General features: G+C 36.7%; 1 protein-coding gene across 1 annotated transcript; it reads right to left on the reverse strand.

Moving 5' to 3' along the window:
• Positions 1–10,619: 10,619 nt before the first annotated feature.
• Positions 10,620–13,908, reverse strand: hoxb2a (homeobox B2a). Its single transcript, XM_056753957.1, has 2 exons — positions 12,594–13,908; positions 10,620–11,760 (listed from the first exon to the last, which is right to left on the reverse strand). Exons 1-2 carry the CDS (start codon positions 13,081–13,083, stop codon positions 11,045–11,047), a joined length of 1,206 nt encoding a protein of 401 aa, XP_056609935.1. The 5' UTR covers positions 13,084–13,908; the 3' UTR covers positions 10,620–11,044.

The following is a 13,908-nucleotide window of genomic DNA, read 5'->3' on the forward strand; positions in this document are numbered from 1 at the left end:
GCGCAAATAATAGCGAAGGGTCAACCTGAGAGTTAGTGAGAGCCTCCTGTCCTGCAAGCTTGCAACAGTATTTCATGCGAAACGGGGAAATGCTTACCTCCAGAGTATTTGCTCGTGCTCCCTATAACACATCTTTACCTCAGCTGCTGATCACGTGAGACGTCACGGCGCCAATGGTGAGGGGACCTCCAGAAGTTTGTCAGCGCACTGCGACCATCCATCACGCGATTGACATTTGCATGACAAAGCCACTTCAATCAAACCAGCCCATCAATCTGATAACAGCTAGAATATGTCAAACCCTGCGTGAAAGGCTCTACGAAGGAGAGAAAAAGAAATAAAGAAAAAGCGTTTCAGACATTGCATTGAGATTTGGCCGTATATGTCTTACACAACTGTCGCTTTTAGTTTCTAGTTTTAATCTAATATGCGGTTTGGAGACTGTTTTTTTCTTCTTCGTAGGCCTACTGTAAAGGGCGATGTTTAATGGTCTCGACTGTATTCTTTAATAACAGTAAGCACTCAGTGTTGCCTTTTAGGCATGGTCCTGCCCTGCGTAGAGTTCATTACGTCTGTTTATAACGGAAATCTGCTTAACACTCGAATTGGAAGTGACGCCATGGTTCACAGATCGGTCCGGGTTGGCTTTGGACCCATCTAATTGAATCACTGAACTGATCTGTTACCAAAACGAAATTATACAGACAGCAGGCCTTCTGTTGAGTCCGAGCAAAGAAGGCCAACAAGTTCCTTTCCCTAACTGCGAAAAAATTTGTTATTTGAAATATGCACTTTCCCACGTTAAAGCTTTATTGAAGCAATTCAAGTTTGGAGACTGATCTACAAATGTATAACTTTCGTTTTTACATTTTCCATCTTTTAAAACTTGTATGACTGCAAAACAGACATTTTAAACCTTACGAATCTTTCAACCTTAAGGTTATTCATCAAACTAACCAGTTCGTCTGCACTGCTATGTTTTGACGGGCGTTGGTGGACAGCAAGAGAATGGGAAAGCTAATAATTAATTAAGATGACAATGCTAAGCAAGTCTTCCTCTTCATAAGAAGCCCACGCTCAAAATAGGGGGCTGAAGTTTTTCCAACAGTTTTGCTCATTAGTACACGGGGGTACAAGAGAAGGTAACAATATAACACCCACAGTAATTTGTTATCTGTCGACTCACGTGCCAAGTGATTGTCTGGTGATGCAACTAAAGATTCAAACTACTCTCAGCAGTTCTGTTACTACAGCTCAAGAGCCCTCAAGACTGTTGAGTCACTTGTTTTATATATATATCCATCAGTTGGTGGAATGTAGTGCATTTTAAAGGCCAGTATCAATTTCTTTAGTTCACAAGCATGGCAAACAAACCACAAACAGTGCTTTTCAGATCCAAGGTCCCTTTAATACACTGCAACAGTTAATGTCTCTAATTTCCATAAACGAATGATTAACGTCATGTAAGATTCACAGACAGTTACCGTGTCCTTTGGAAGAAATTAAAGCTTGCTTGACCAGTTTCACTTTGGCGATTTTTTGATGTATGCTCCAGACATTTTAAAATGTGCAATCACGAGGTATATTGGGATGGACTACATTTAGCTCATTTAAAGAACATTGAAACATGATAAAAACGTAATTTTTATTTTTATTGTTGTTTTTGTTTGGCCTATTGCCTGTTATACGTAGTCATATGTTTGATTTATGTTTGGCTTGGAAGTTCTTCAAGTGAGTACACGCGCAAAAAGAAAATAAAACTTCACCACTGGACACCCCCGCGACTTACTGAATTCATGGAAACGAAAACAGCGTTGTGCAAATAACTAATATGTATGCTTTTTCAATATTAAAATATTTTTCTGCTTTTTGAAATGTAGCAATGCGTTCGCTTTTGACGTCTAGTTAATGCTTAATGCTTCCGGTACGTGAAAATCATATGACTTGGTTTGAACAAAGAGATCAACAAAATGATTACTTAAATTGTTGTGTTACAGAATAACTCAACTTTTTACAAAGTGCATCCTTCATTAACTTTAGTTAATAAATCAGCTAACGTGATTGAGTAATATGTATGTATTGCATTTAATAATATTTGTTAATGTTATTTAATTCCAACACAACTGTTCATTTTTTCGTTCATGTTAGTTCATTGTGCAGGAACTAGTGTTAAATCAGAGTTAATTTTGAAAATAATATGAATTAAAGGGACAGTTCACCCAAAAATGAAAATTCTGTCATCATTTACTCACCCTGATGAACACCGATAAAGATATTTTGAAGATTTTTTGCTATTTTCAGGAACATCATTGACTACTAGTAGGAGAACTTAAATAATAGCCAAAGGTGCCCAAGAACTGTTTGTTTGCCTAAATTCTTCAAAATATCTCATGGTAAAAACATACAATATTTTTTTATACTATGGTAGTGGATGAGTTCCCAGAACTGAATATTGCTAATATTATTCTAAATATCTTTGTTTGAGTTCAACAGAAAAAAGACATTTATACAGGCGTGAACAACCCGAGGGTGAGTAAATGAAGACAAAATTGTCATCTTTGGGTCAACTATGTCTTTAAGAGAATAAATGGTGAAGTATATCCATTGTTGGATTATGGTAACATATGTTAACTAATGTTAGTGGAAGGAACCTTTTTGTAAAGTTTTAGTAATTCTCTTTACCACCATCAACATTTACAAACGTTATATACTCTTTACTAGCACATTGTTTTGAAAAGACAGAATTTTATTGTTAATGTGTATTAAACAATCAAATTTGACAATGTTTTTTTAATTGATAGACTTGGCTTTTAAGCTCTTGCTCTGTTTTGCTAGGCAAAACAAAAACTTCGGTTGAATGTAATGAGTTTTCAATCTTCTACCATTGGTTATGCAAAGAATCAAGTCATTAACTTGCATAATGAATGGCCCTTGAAGCCATTCAAATGTAGTTTTCTTTCTTTATTTTAACCATGTGCTTAACATTTAGCCTCTGTCCACTGGACCATATATATTTACCTAATTACCTTAACAGACAACATCTTGTTATTATGAATTTCCTCCAGCAATACCTCAACTGTACAGTTCTTTCGAGATATAGCTAATTTCCTCCATCCACCAGCCTTCCTCTCTGTAGACATTAAGTAGCTGATGTGTGGTTAGATGATTGACACACAAGGGTGTGATGATTGATGGTTGATGATTTATCAACAAGGTAAATTACATAGAGGTGGAGATTGAGGTCAGTCCATTTTACATGTAAAGCACTTGGGTATAGAGAGAATCGCTATACAAATTCAACGATTTCCTCATCCAGCCTTTCTTTATGAGAGGTGATGCTTGTCAAACACACCTACCCAAAGTTAGTCACTCTCATTTTCATATGCTGATAACAGGTTAAATGAACCATCCAATTTGTCTTTTTGGTCTTTTATATTATCCAAATCATTATATAACAACCAAACTGAGGATGTGTAGATTCCCTGAATTTTACTTCCAAAAGCGTAAGCAAACAGGTGACGGAGCAGTTGGAAAAAAGCATCTGTTTGACTTTCAGTATTTTATTTGCTTCTAAACTTTTTGTCGGAGCTTGGAGCTAGAAACGGCAAGATCATGGGTTCAGTTCCTGGAGAAAGTGCCAATTGCATAAAATGTAACTTAAATGTTCTTTGACAGAAATAATCAAAGGAGATCAGTAGAAATCATCCTCCTGAATAGAGTGGGAACTGTTTTGGGTTCAGTGTTCATGTTTTGCAATTTTATATTGGCATTGACACCACACCATTAAGTAAATTTAATATTTAGCAAAAGCTCTGATGGATTTACGTCTTTGGATATTCTTTTCTAGGAAAAACTTTTCAAAAGATTAAATATTGCCCTTCACATACGTCTAGGAAGAAGAAATCTGAGTTATTCTTTGTTTGGCAGCATCTAAACACCGCCACCATTTCAAAAACACTGAACCATAGGAGGTCATTGAAGAGTTTAGACTGGAGTTTATTGTTGGGTTGTTCTTGTGTAGACCATCACAATATGTCGGATCAGCGTTAGGCTTTTTTTAGGTTGATCTCAATCGAAAGCCTCAGCCAAGTCAAATTATCCCAAGTCCTTTTGAACCTTGTTTTATTACCCTCAAGTAAGCTTCAGTCTTTTTTCTCTTTAATATTGTAAGTGATGAGTTGCCAACAGTTCTCTCCATTTAAAATGTAATACAAGAGGTTTTAACACGTTTGTTTGTGCGAATAATGTTATCCTCTCTCTTCTTTCCCAATTTACATTCACAAACAATTCCCAGTGGCCCTGCACTACACCAGTCCACCCTAAAATTAACCCGCCACTGTCAAATCTCTCAAGGTACACTTTGCTAGTCAACTATTTGCAAATCAGATGTAAACATTATGGGCGGCAGTATTGTCATTCCAGGTGGTGTAGTAGTAAAGTGGAGGTTACCCACGCGTGACTTAATCTTAAGTACTTTTGATGGATATGGACGAACACATTTTCATAAATCAAAACCAGCCAACATCATTAGTACATTACACACATCATTTTGTTTTTCCATTGTTTAAACAGTTTATGCCCTTTTTCCAGGGTCAAAGAATATGAAATTCTTATGCTGCTAATGTAAAGGTTAATACTTTAGAGTAGCATTAAACATTACATATTCGGATCTGTACTCTTTTCCCACTTGCCAGATTTTTTAAACAAAATTAAAAGTTTTAAACTTTAAACTTTTTTTAAACTAGTATACACATATTGCAGTTACATTGAGAACATTATGGTAAGAAAGATTTAAAGATATAGATATTTATATATCGATAGTCAAGATTTTTTACTTTTAAACTATCTAATACATAAGTTTGCCTGTTAAAATGATTAATGAGTCATTTTTGTATACATGCATGATTTTTATACATGCATCATTTTAAACCCTGATAAGGATTGGTCAAGAGCCGTGGCTACTGTATATTTAATTGTCTAGGACCCATAGCTAGTTGTTATTTGTATGTTGTCAAGAATGATGTCATTTGATTTTCTATTAGTATTTTAATATAAAGCTTCCATTTAATAAAAGCAATAAGGCAAGGCAGTGCTGTATTGTAGTATAGTGATGACTGAAAGAGGTTGCAGCACACTAGGCGGCAAAACACAATAACTGAAAACAGCACTTTGCTACCCTTCCCAAGCTTTCAGCAGGTCACATGATATTCTGTATGTTGTTCATTACCTCTTTACCGTATATGTGGGCTGTCTGAGCGGAAAGGCATGGAATTTGATAGGCTCTCTGAGGTGATATTCCATCTCCCACTATTTAGAAGAGACTGGCGATTGCATTAATGCTGTGCACTTTTCGATCCCATCAAAAATTGAAGAAAGGAAAAGTTCCATTTCAGAATCTAATAGGTTGTTTTGAGTCAGAAAGGTTTTGAGTCAGAAAGTTCAATTGAATAAATGTTTTTCTCATTTTATCTAGTACTGGTTTTATTTGTTGGTTATAAATACCTGTAAAACATTTCTTTGCTTTTAAAGCAGACTTTGGATAACAAGCTCTGGGATAACAAGAGGACACAATAAAAGCACAATGGAATACACAAAGACAGGGGTCATCTACATTATGTATGGGGTCAGGGCAGGTTGTAACATTTACATGGCACATTTTACACATTTTAAATAATGTACACTTATATATATATATAATACACACTTTTATTTATCAGCAAAACAGCAAATAAATAACATAGAACTATATAACTAAATTCACTGTAAAGACTCAAAATCGTACTTATGAAGTCTGCAGCTTCAAAAATGTTGCATGGGTACATGTATTGTTAGGCTGACTTGAAGTTGTCATCTTGTCTACTATAGGAAAAAGAACCGAACATGATAGCTCTGAGGTATTGTTTGAGCACATTTCTTTGTTGGCAGGGTAAAGGTAAAGACTTGTTGCTATTTTACACTGTACAAGTGTTAGTCAATGCCCCCTCACCATTTGAGCTGATATGGACAGATGTGAAAGGTCCAAGTCATTGTAAAAGTGCTAATATACTGTCAGCTCTTTCTAAACATTACAGCTGTTAATGGGGGATTTGCTTTCCATAGTCATATCATATGCTGCTTTCCAAAATCCTTTGGACTTTCCAGATTTTATGCTTTTAAATGCTATGAAAACATTACTGTAACCCTGATTTGATAAATAAAATATTATTCTCCATATTTTTATATTATATTTTTAAGGATTAGTAGTGGTTTGATAGTGTGTCTTGAATGTATATAGCTAGCTATTGTTATATTAAGAATGCCAGTTAGACAAATAATTGTATATTTTTTTAAATATATTTTAGGACATTTGTAGTATAGTGAAATTTAAAAAATGTATCTAACATAGCATCATAACATTTGTATCAGATTTTAAAAATAGGAAATGCAGTTCAAGGTTAATCCAAAAAGCTTGTAAGGAACCAGAAAGCTTGTAAGAAAGGCTGTACAAACATTGAATGATTTGTAGGAAAAGTTTGTCTAGCAACGTGATTTTGCATTCAGCCTTGTATGACAGCTGTTTCTTTTTCCTCTCGTCTGCATTTAGGTTTTATTTGTGCAAGCAAAAATGTTTAAATAAAATTCTGACAATCATAATGGAGGATAGCACTTTATTGTCTATGATTATATAATTTATTAAATTAAAGCATGTATATGTGGTAAAAATGCTGCAGGTAAGTTTCATACCATATAGGCTTATAGCAACTATTTGAATGTGCATATACCATCTGTCATACATGGTACTATATTATTATAATGACAGCAGTGTTAGCATTAGCATCAAACCAAATGTATTGTATAGGTAGGAGACATGTGTGCCTGTGGGTTGACAGTATGAACATAATCAATAAGAATAAAAATCCTGCTGCTTGTTAATGATTACATTTGTTTTAACACCTTTTTGCCAACATGTCTTCATTTGAACTTCTTAGTCCATCAGGTCATTGCAATTGCATTACAAAATCTCTGTATCACTGATGTCCTTCTGAAACCTAATATCTCAATATTTCATTTTTATTTTTTGGCATAAATCATTTTTATTAGTCACCCTTTGTGTTTGTCAATGGGAAAATATCTAGCCAATAAAAAGTATAAGTGATTGTCAACTTTGACAACACAGTATTTATCCATTTAAAAAGTACAGTGTTTGTCCTGAAAAACGAATCTTGACATACAGGGTTTCAAAAGGACAGCGACAACATGCAGCTGATTCTGTTTCTTGTTTTTCATTAAAAGGACCAACAGACTGCATACTAGTTTTGCAGCTTGTGTTTAGACATGCTATTGTGACACTATCAGAGGTCACTGAGAGGTTCTAAATGGAAGTCGGAATAAGTATTCTACAAATGTTAAGTGATGGATCTGTTATGAGTTGTTATTTTACTGGAACAGTTCTCCCCAAAAATAAGATTGTCATGTTTTACACGAACATTTATGCATGTGGCAGACACTTTTAACCAAGTTACTTAAAGTGCATTGATGTAATTCCCAATTTACATGACTCAACACAATGCAACACAAAAGTATAAATTTGAAGGACCTAAAACTTCAGCATACGTGGAATATAGTACCCTGGATGTATTGATCACTTTAGAATACTTTAAGAGTGCTTTTTTATCTTTTCAAATATATATATTCATAATAAAACTTCCAAATGTTTGATGTAGTGGGTTTGGGTTACTGAAAAGAGCATGAGTGAATGCCAGAATTATCATTTTGGGATGAGCTACTCTTTTAACATCATTGGTGCTCATTCAAATTGTATATTGCCATTCTGGTACATCTTCATACGGGGATGCTTCATATAATAAACATGTGACCTTATTTGTACAGTAGCTGGATATTAATCAGCATTTGGTGAACAAAGTTTGCTAACCAAACAAATGCAAGAATTGTTACAGAGACGGTTCTTTGCAAAGCTCATAAATCTAATATATTGTGTTTATACTGACAACCCTACATTCTAAAATAAGCCAAGATAATGTTTTGTCGTTACCATTGTTATTGTTGTTATTCAATGACAAAGTACTTTGGTTTTCTAACCACTTCAGTGATTAAACAGAGCTTTCATGGTGGTTTGACTGAAATAGGGCAGGAGACTTTTCCACTTTAATCTTGGCCAGTCTCACCACTGCTTCAGGCATTAGCATTACCCAGGATGCACCACTGTAAACATTGGCCCATTTTCTCATGTGAGTGAATCCCTGTACCATCATAACTCCTTATTTTAGACTGTACTGGCCCAAGGAGGAAGCCTTGCCAATGCTGTTGCTCTTTGGTCTGAAGAAAAGCATAAACAGTTCCCTAATTATAGTGGCGGAAGACAGAGAAAGGACTGTACTGATAAACGTGTAAGAGCTGGCAGACCACCAAGCAAAGCTTAAAAACAGAGATAAAACTCAACCCGGCAACCACACCTCATATTATCAGGCTAATGGAAAAAATCACCACCGGAGGGTTTTTTAAAATATTTACCAAACTTGTGTGGCCCCGGGGCAGAGTAGAAGTTGTAGAGATATGTGGAAATGCAAAGCGTCTATCTCACCTGTCTCACGTGAATTAAAAGTAGGGCAGATGGATGGAATGTGAGAGAGAACAAGCCATGTGCTTGTTGGAACCAGCAATTTAACAAATCCCAAACTAGAAGCTAAACGAGAAATAACCAAATTCTCGAAATTATAGTTGATTACTTGAAATGGACACTGAAATATTGGAATTAATACCAATCACCAGATGGCCAAAATCAGGCTCCTTTTTTACAGATCAGCACAAGCATTTGTTTATTTGGCTTCTTCATCCATCCATTCATCTATGCAACAATTTCTCCAGTTCTTTCTCACACCTGACAGCAAATTGAAGTTTGTGCTTGAGTTTGGATAGCATTCAATTGTTCCTATTTTCTCATATTCAACAGATTCATATCTGTCAGGATTTATTCTTTTCCTCATAGTACTCTATGAGCTGATGAATGCCTTTTGAGGTGTGTTTTGACTGATTGTTCGACCTTTGTACATACAGAGTGGAACTCTCAGCTGACATTGTAGCATTTGCTCCTGCTTGGGTGAAATACCAGATCCACTTTACCACTATTATGAGCAGAGCACCTGTTTCATACTCCCAACACACACCTCAAAAGATGTATTAGTTTGATTCCTCTATCTATACCTTTCATGATTCTGTGGTTTTCATTCAAAAATAATTATATGTACCTATACCCTACCCCAGCAAAATCTATCAAAATATTTTGACATAATGGCAATAATAAAGTTAGACATGATTTGTTCAAACTAAGAGAACCATTTCTATAATGTCTCCAAGTCTCACATGAGCACACACGAAGTAGATTGGGCTAAGGAATAATAGAATAGGATAAAAAAGATTTGTTTAGACTTTTTACAGTTTGAAGTGTCTTAAGGTGTTCGAAATTAACTGAATATAAAATAAAAACAGTAACAATAATAATTATTATGGCAATAATAATGTAGGCTATACTTTTACATTAACGTTTTTTTTGATATAGTATAACAACGTAGCCTCCACCTTTGTGCTATTGTTAAGAGCATCTTCTCATGTTTAGGGGCTTATGATAGATTCAGCTGTTACATAATGTGTCCAATAATGATTATTATAAAAAAGTAATATAAACGAATCCATATTTCTAATTGACAAGACACTGCATGTGGGTTAATGTTCATTTCTATTTTCTAAATATAGCATTTCAAGCTCGGAACACCCCGGTCTCAGCTGCAGCCCAAACTATCCATAATGGCTGCCGCTTTATTGTTCATATCCTGCATTGTGTTTCGAGCGCCATTTTGCATCAAGATGAATGCAGTCAAGGGAGCCTACAGCCCAGTGAACCGCTTGACCCTCCTGCAGCTCCTCTCGGTGCATTTTTCTTAATACACATCTCTTTAAACAGTCAAATGAAATAAATAAATAATAGTCTTAATAGCCGAAGAAAATTTTGCATAGGCTATATGCCTTTTTTAAATTTCATGGTAGTTCTTGATGCACATTGTTTCAAAAGGTTGTTCGAGGTTGTTGTTCTGAAGGTAGATTTTCCCTGTACATTTAAAATTAATTGTATTCTTTTTTCTTGAGGCTGTGAATTTTTTCGCATTTCTACACATTCGAACATTGATATATACTGTATGAAAGCTACAAAATATTGCTTGGCAATTGAATTGTAATAGACAATGAGTTGAAATGAAACAAACGTTATCATTTCTATTGTCACAATCCCCTGCAGAATGTCAAAAACAAAATAAATATGGTCACTACTATATCATCATCAATAATAATACTATAAAAATAATTATACGTCTTTTTGCACACTACTATTTATTAAATATATTTTTTAATTCATTCAAAATAGTCTGACTTGGATTTTCATCAATGTATTACAATAATAGCACAAATTCGTAAAATTAAGTTGCCTTGCAATATTTAAATATCTTAAAGCTTTGAGAATCAATAACACTCGGTTCAGCATATTATGTTTTAGTTTTTTATTATTTCAACTATGAAAATAACGTACAATAAATAAATTTGAAATTTACTATTAAAGAATCTCAATAAATAAACTAGTTCTAAAATTATTCACCGGCGACAACGCCCGTCTTGGAAGAATTCCTAAAAGCAGTTCAACTACCCTTATGTCTGACACAATTCCTGAGATTCCAATGATTGAGTTTCACTGAAAAAGTCCGCAGCCATTCGTCTGTTAATCGACATAAACTAAAATCCGAGAATCAAAAGGCAATAAAATACCTGAAACTTCGACAGGGGCCATCCCGACCTGTATTCAAACGATTACACATAACCGTGTTTTCAAAATAATGCACAATTTGTCTCCGTTTAGGCTTTGAGTCACATCTATTTGTTAAAAACCCTTTAGATGTTTCTTTTTTCTGTCTTATATTAGGAATGTTGCTGTAGAGAAGCATTCATGACACAGATAAGATGGAAATTGTTCTTGTATGCTTTTTGATATCATTACTTTTGTTCAGAACTGCAAATGTTGCAAATCTATAGTACAAAGAGTGCTTGTAAACAAGTCAAAATCTTCCTCGGAGAAGTCAACAGGACTGTCAAGTGAACTCTGCAAACTCGGCGATAAAGCGTCCGAAATCTGTAGGCAGGAGTCCGTCGAAAAGAAATTCAAATCTGGTAGAGAGGTGGCATCCTGCGTCTCTGTGAACGAATGCTCCGGCCCAGCTGCGCGGCCCTCGCCCATTGTGGTGGGGTTATCTGCAGTAGGCGTTGGGTATTGGGGGGAGTGAACCGCTGTGTCAGGAGCAGATGCGGGCTCCGGCTCGCTCTCTTCAGGCGTAGGCTGGCTTTTGTCCGCACCGTTCGTGTAGGAGGAATTTGTCTCGCTCTCAGAAAGTGCTGCCGAACCAGAACCAGATACTTCCAGAGATTGGCTCGAGTAAGGCGAAGCAGCATCGTTTCCGTCCAGGGAGTCGAAGCCGCTCTGTTCGCCTTCTTGCCCATCCCGGTGGTGCGTAGTTTGCCGTTTGTGCTTCATACGTCGGTTTTGAAACCAAACTTTGACCTGGCGCTCTGTTAGATCCAAAAGTGCTGCAATTTCAACGCGTCGGGGCCGACAGAGGTATTTGTTAAAGTGGAACTCCTTTTCCAGTTCAAGTAGCTGCGTGTTTGTGTATGCGGTCCTCAGCCTCCGTGAACCGCTACTGTTATCCAGCCCACCTTGGACCTCTGCAAGAAAAAAAACAGAAATAAGTCCCATATAATAGGCAAAGTCATCGAACTTCGTGTGTAAACTTGTCTAGATGTCTATAAAACCCCATCGTATAAAAGCCCTGTGGTTTGGATCTGTTATATAGCAATGACTGCAATGGTTAGGCATGTCTTGTGGCAACAGACCAGCATGCGTTATTTCAGCAAGCCTAATATCTTTTTCCTCCACAGCTTTCACAGTATACTATGAAATTCAAAATGGCTACCCCAAGCCATGAGATATGGTTATGAATAAATATCGAGTACGAGTCTGACATGAATTGCGATTAAATCGTTATTACAGATCGAAATCTTAAGGACGGGAACTTATTCTCTCAGAATGTACACTGTTTTGTATATATGCCAAGAATTGGGGGAGGGGTGCATATTATCTTTTAAGACTCTGTAGCAACGTTATTTGAAAAAACACAAAGTTTTCTGCGCCAAAATCTTGCATGTGGAATGGTGCATAAAATACAAGTTATTATTCCAATATATTATATATTATACACAATTATTCCAAAATAGACAAAGCTGGTGAAGTGAAATAGGAGTCATCCAAAGCAGGCTATGCTCGCTTTATATCATTCACATATAGGACAAAGAACATAATTGCGACAGTGTATAATTCTTCATTTAGAATAAAATATCAAACCTAAAATAACATCAGAATTGTATTCATAATAAAAGTTGAATAAATTAAACCATTATTTAAGTTTTAGCATCACTGACCTTTATTTAAGACATGAGCCATTTAGACGAAAATGACCAAAAATGAAAGAATCCCGAACAGACTGCTATTTAAAACGTACCTGTCGGCGACTCGAGTCCCGCGGTTGTGTAGCCGGAGGATGCCTGAGAGGGCGAGGCTGTCGCTGTTGAGGCTCCGGGCTTGGGGCACTTCTTCGCGGATTTCTTTTCCTTCATCCATGGAAACTCATGGGCCAGGGGCGCGCCACCCGACAACGGGACCGGGCCTTGCTGGTGCTGCGTCGGCGGTGCCGTTTGTGTCCGGAGCTGGAGGCCATTAGAGGCTGTTCGCTTTTGGCTCCTCGGTCGCGCCTGGTTGCCTGTGCAGGGACTCAGACTAGGGATGGTGTGTTCGAAAGGAGGTGGAATTGCTGTCGAGTCCTTGATTGATGAAGTTTGAAATGACTCCAGGACAGCGGGGAAAGACGTCAGGCACTCTGCAAGGGAAGGCTGGCTGTTGATGAACCCAATCTCCCTCTCAAATTCAAAATTCATCGCTTCGCCTGGGCAAGAAGGGCGTCCAGCGACACCAACGCACGCAAAAAATAACATCCAAAAAGCTAGGGTTTTTTGCGCCTCTGCTATGACTGCATTTGCGGGCTTTAATAATTGTGTATATTGGTGATATTACTAGCGTATGGGGACCAGGGTCTACTAAACTGAAGACTATGGGCGAAATTGCAGCCAATTCCTGGTCACGTGACTCATCTCAGCCAATCGAAATTCGGGGCCTGATGGCAAAAGAAAGCAATATTTGTCTGAATTGATAAAAAAATACAACAGGATATTACAATTCAGATCTCATAGCGAATAAGAAATCTCCCGGTTGCCATGTGCTCGGACACAAGTGTTTGTCTGGGAAGGTGAATTGAGGGTCTCTGATGACTGTCAGTAACCATCCAAATGCAGGACTGCGGGTGATGTAATCCACAGGCCTTGCCTGATAAGCACATCCACAATATGGCTTCTTGCGTATTTATAATCAATGCTCATTAATCTTAAAAGTTTTGACAAGAGTAACAGACAAGATATGCAGCTATAGAAATCTTTTTTTTACATCAAGCACATAAATAAGGATGTACAAGCGGGATGTTAAGATTATCTTCCACACTTGTCGAATAGGAGATTCCCAACTAGCCTTTTTTTGTAGAATGGTATCCTATTTTTAATAGTTTTACGAGTCTCTGAACAATCCTAATACCACAGGATCTTAACACGATTGGGTTTGAGGTAAAATCCAGGTCAGAAAAAAACAAATGCTGATGTTTGGACCAATTTCCTAATTTTCAGGCTTGAAATCAAGATGAAGGTGAGACGCATAAAATGCAAATAAGAACTTTCCGTGATGTGTTTGTGCCTGTGTGCGAAGAACTTAAG

The sequence above is a fragment of the Triplophysa dalaica genome, chromosome 7 (genome assembly GCF_015846415.1).
Source record: "Triplophysa dalaica isolate WHDGS20190420 chromosome 7, ASM1584641v1, whole genome shotgun sequence".
NCBI lineage: Eukaryota > Metazoa > Chordata > Actinopteri > Cypriniformes > Nemacheilidae > Triplophysa > Triplophysa dalaica.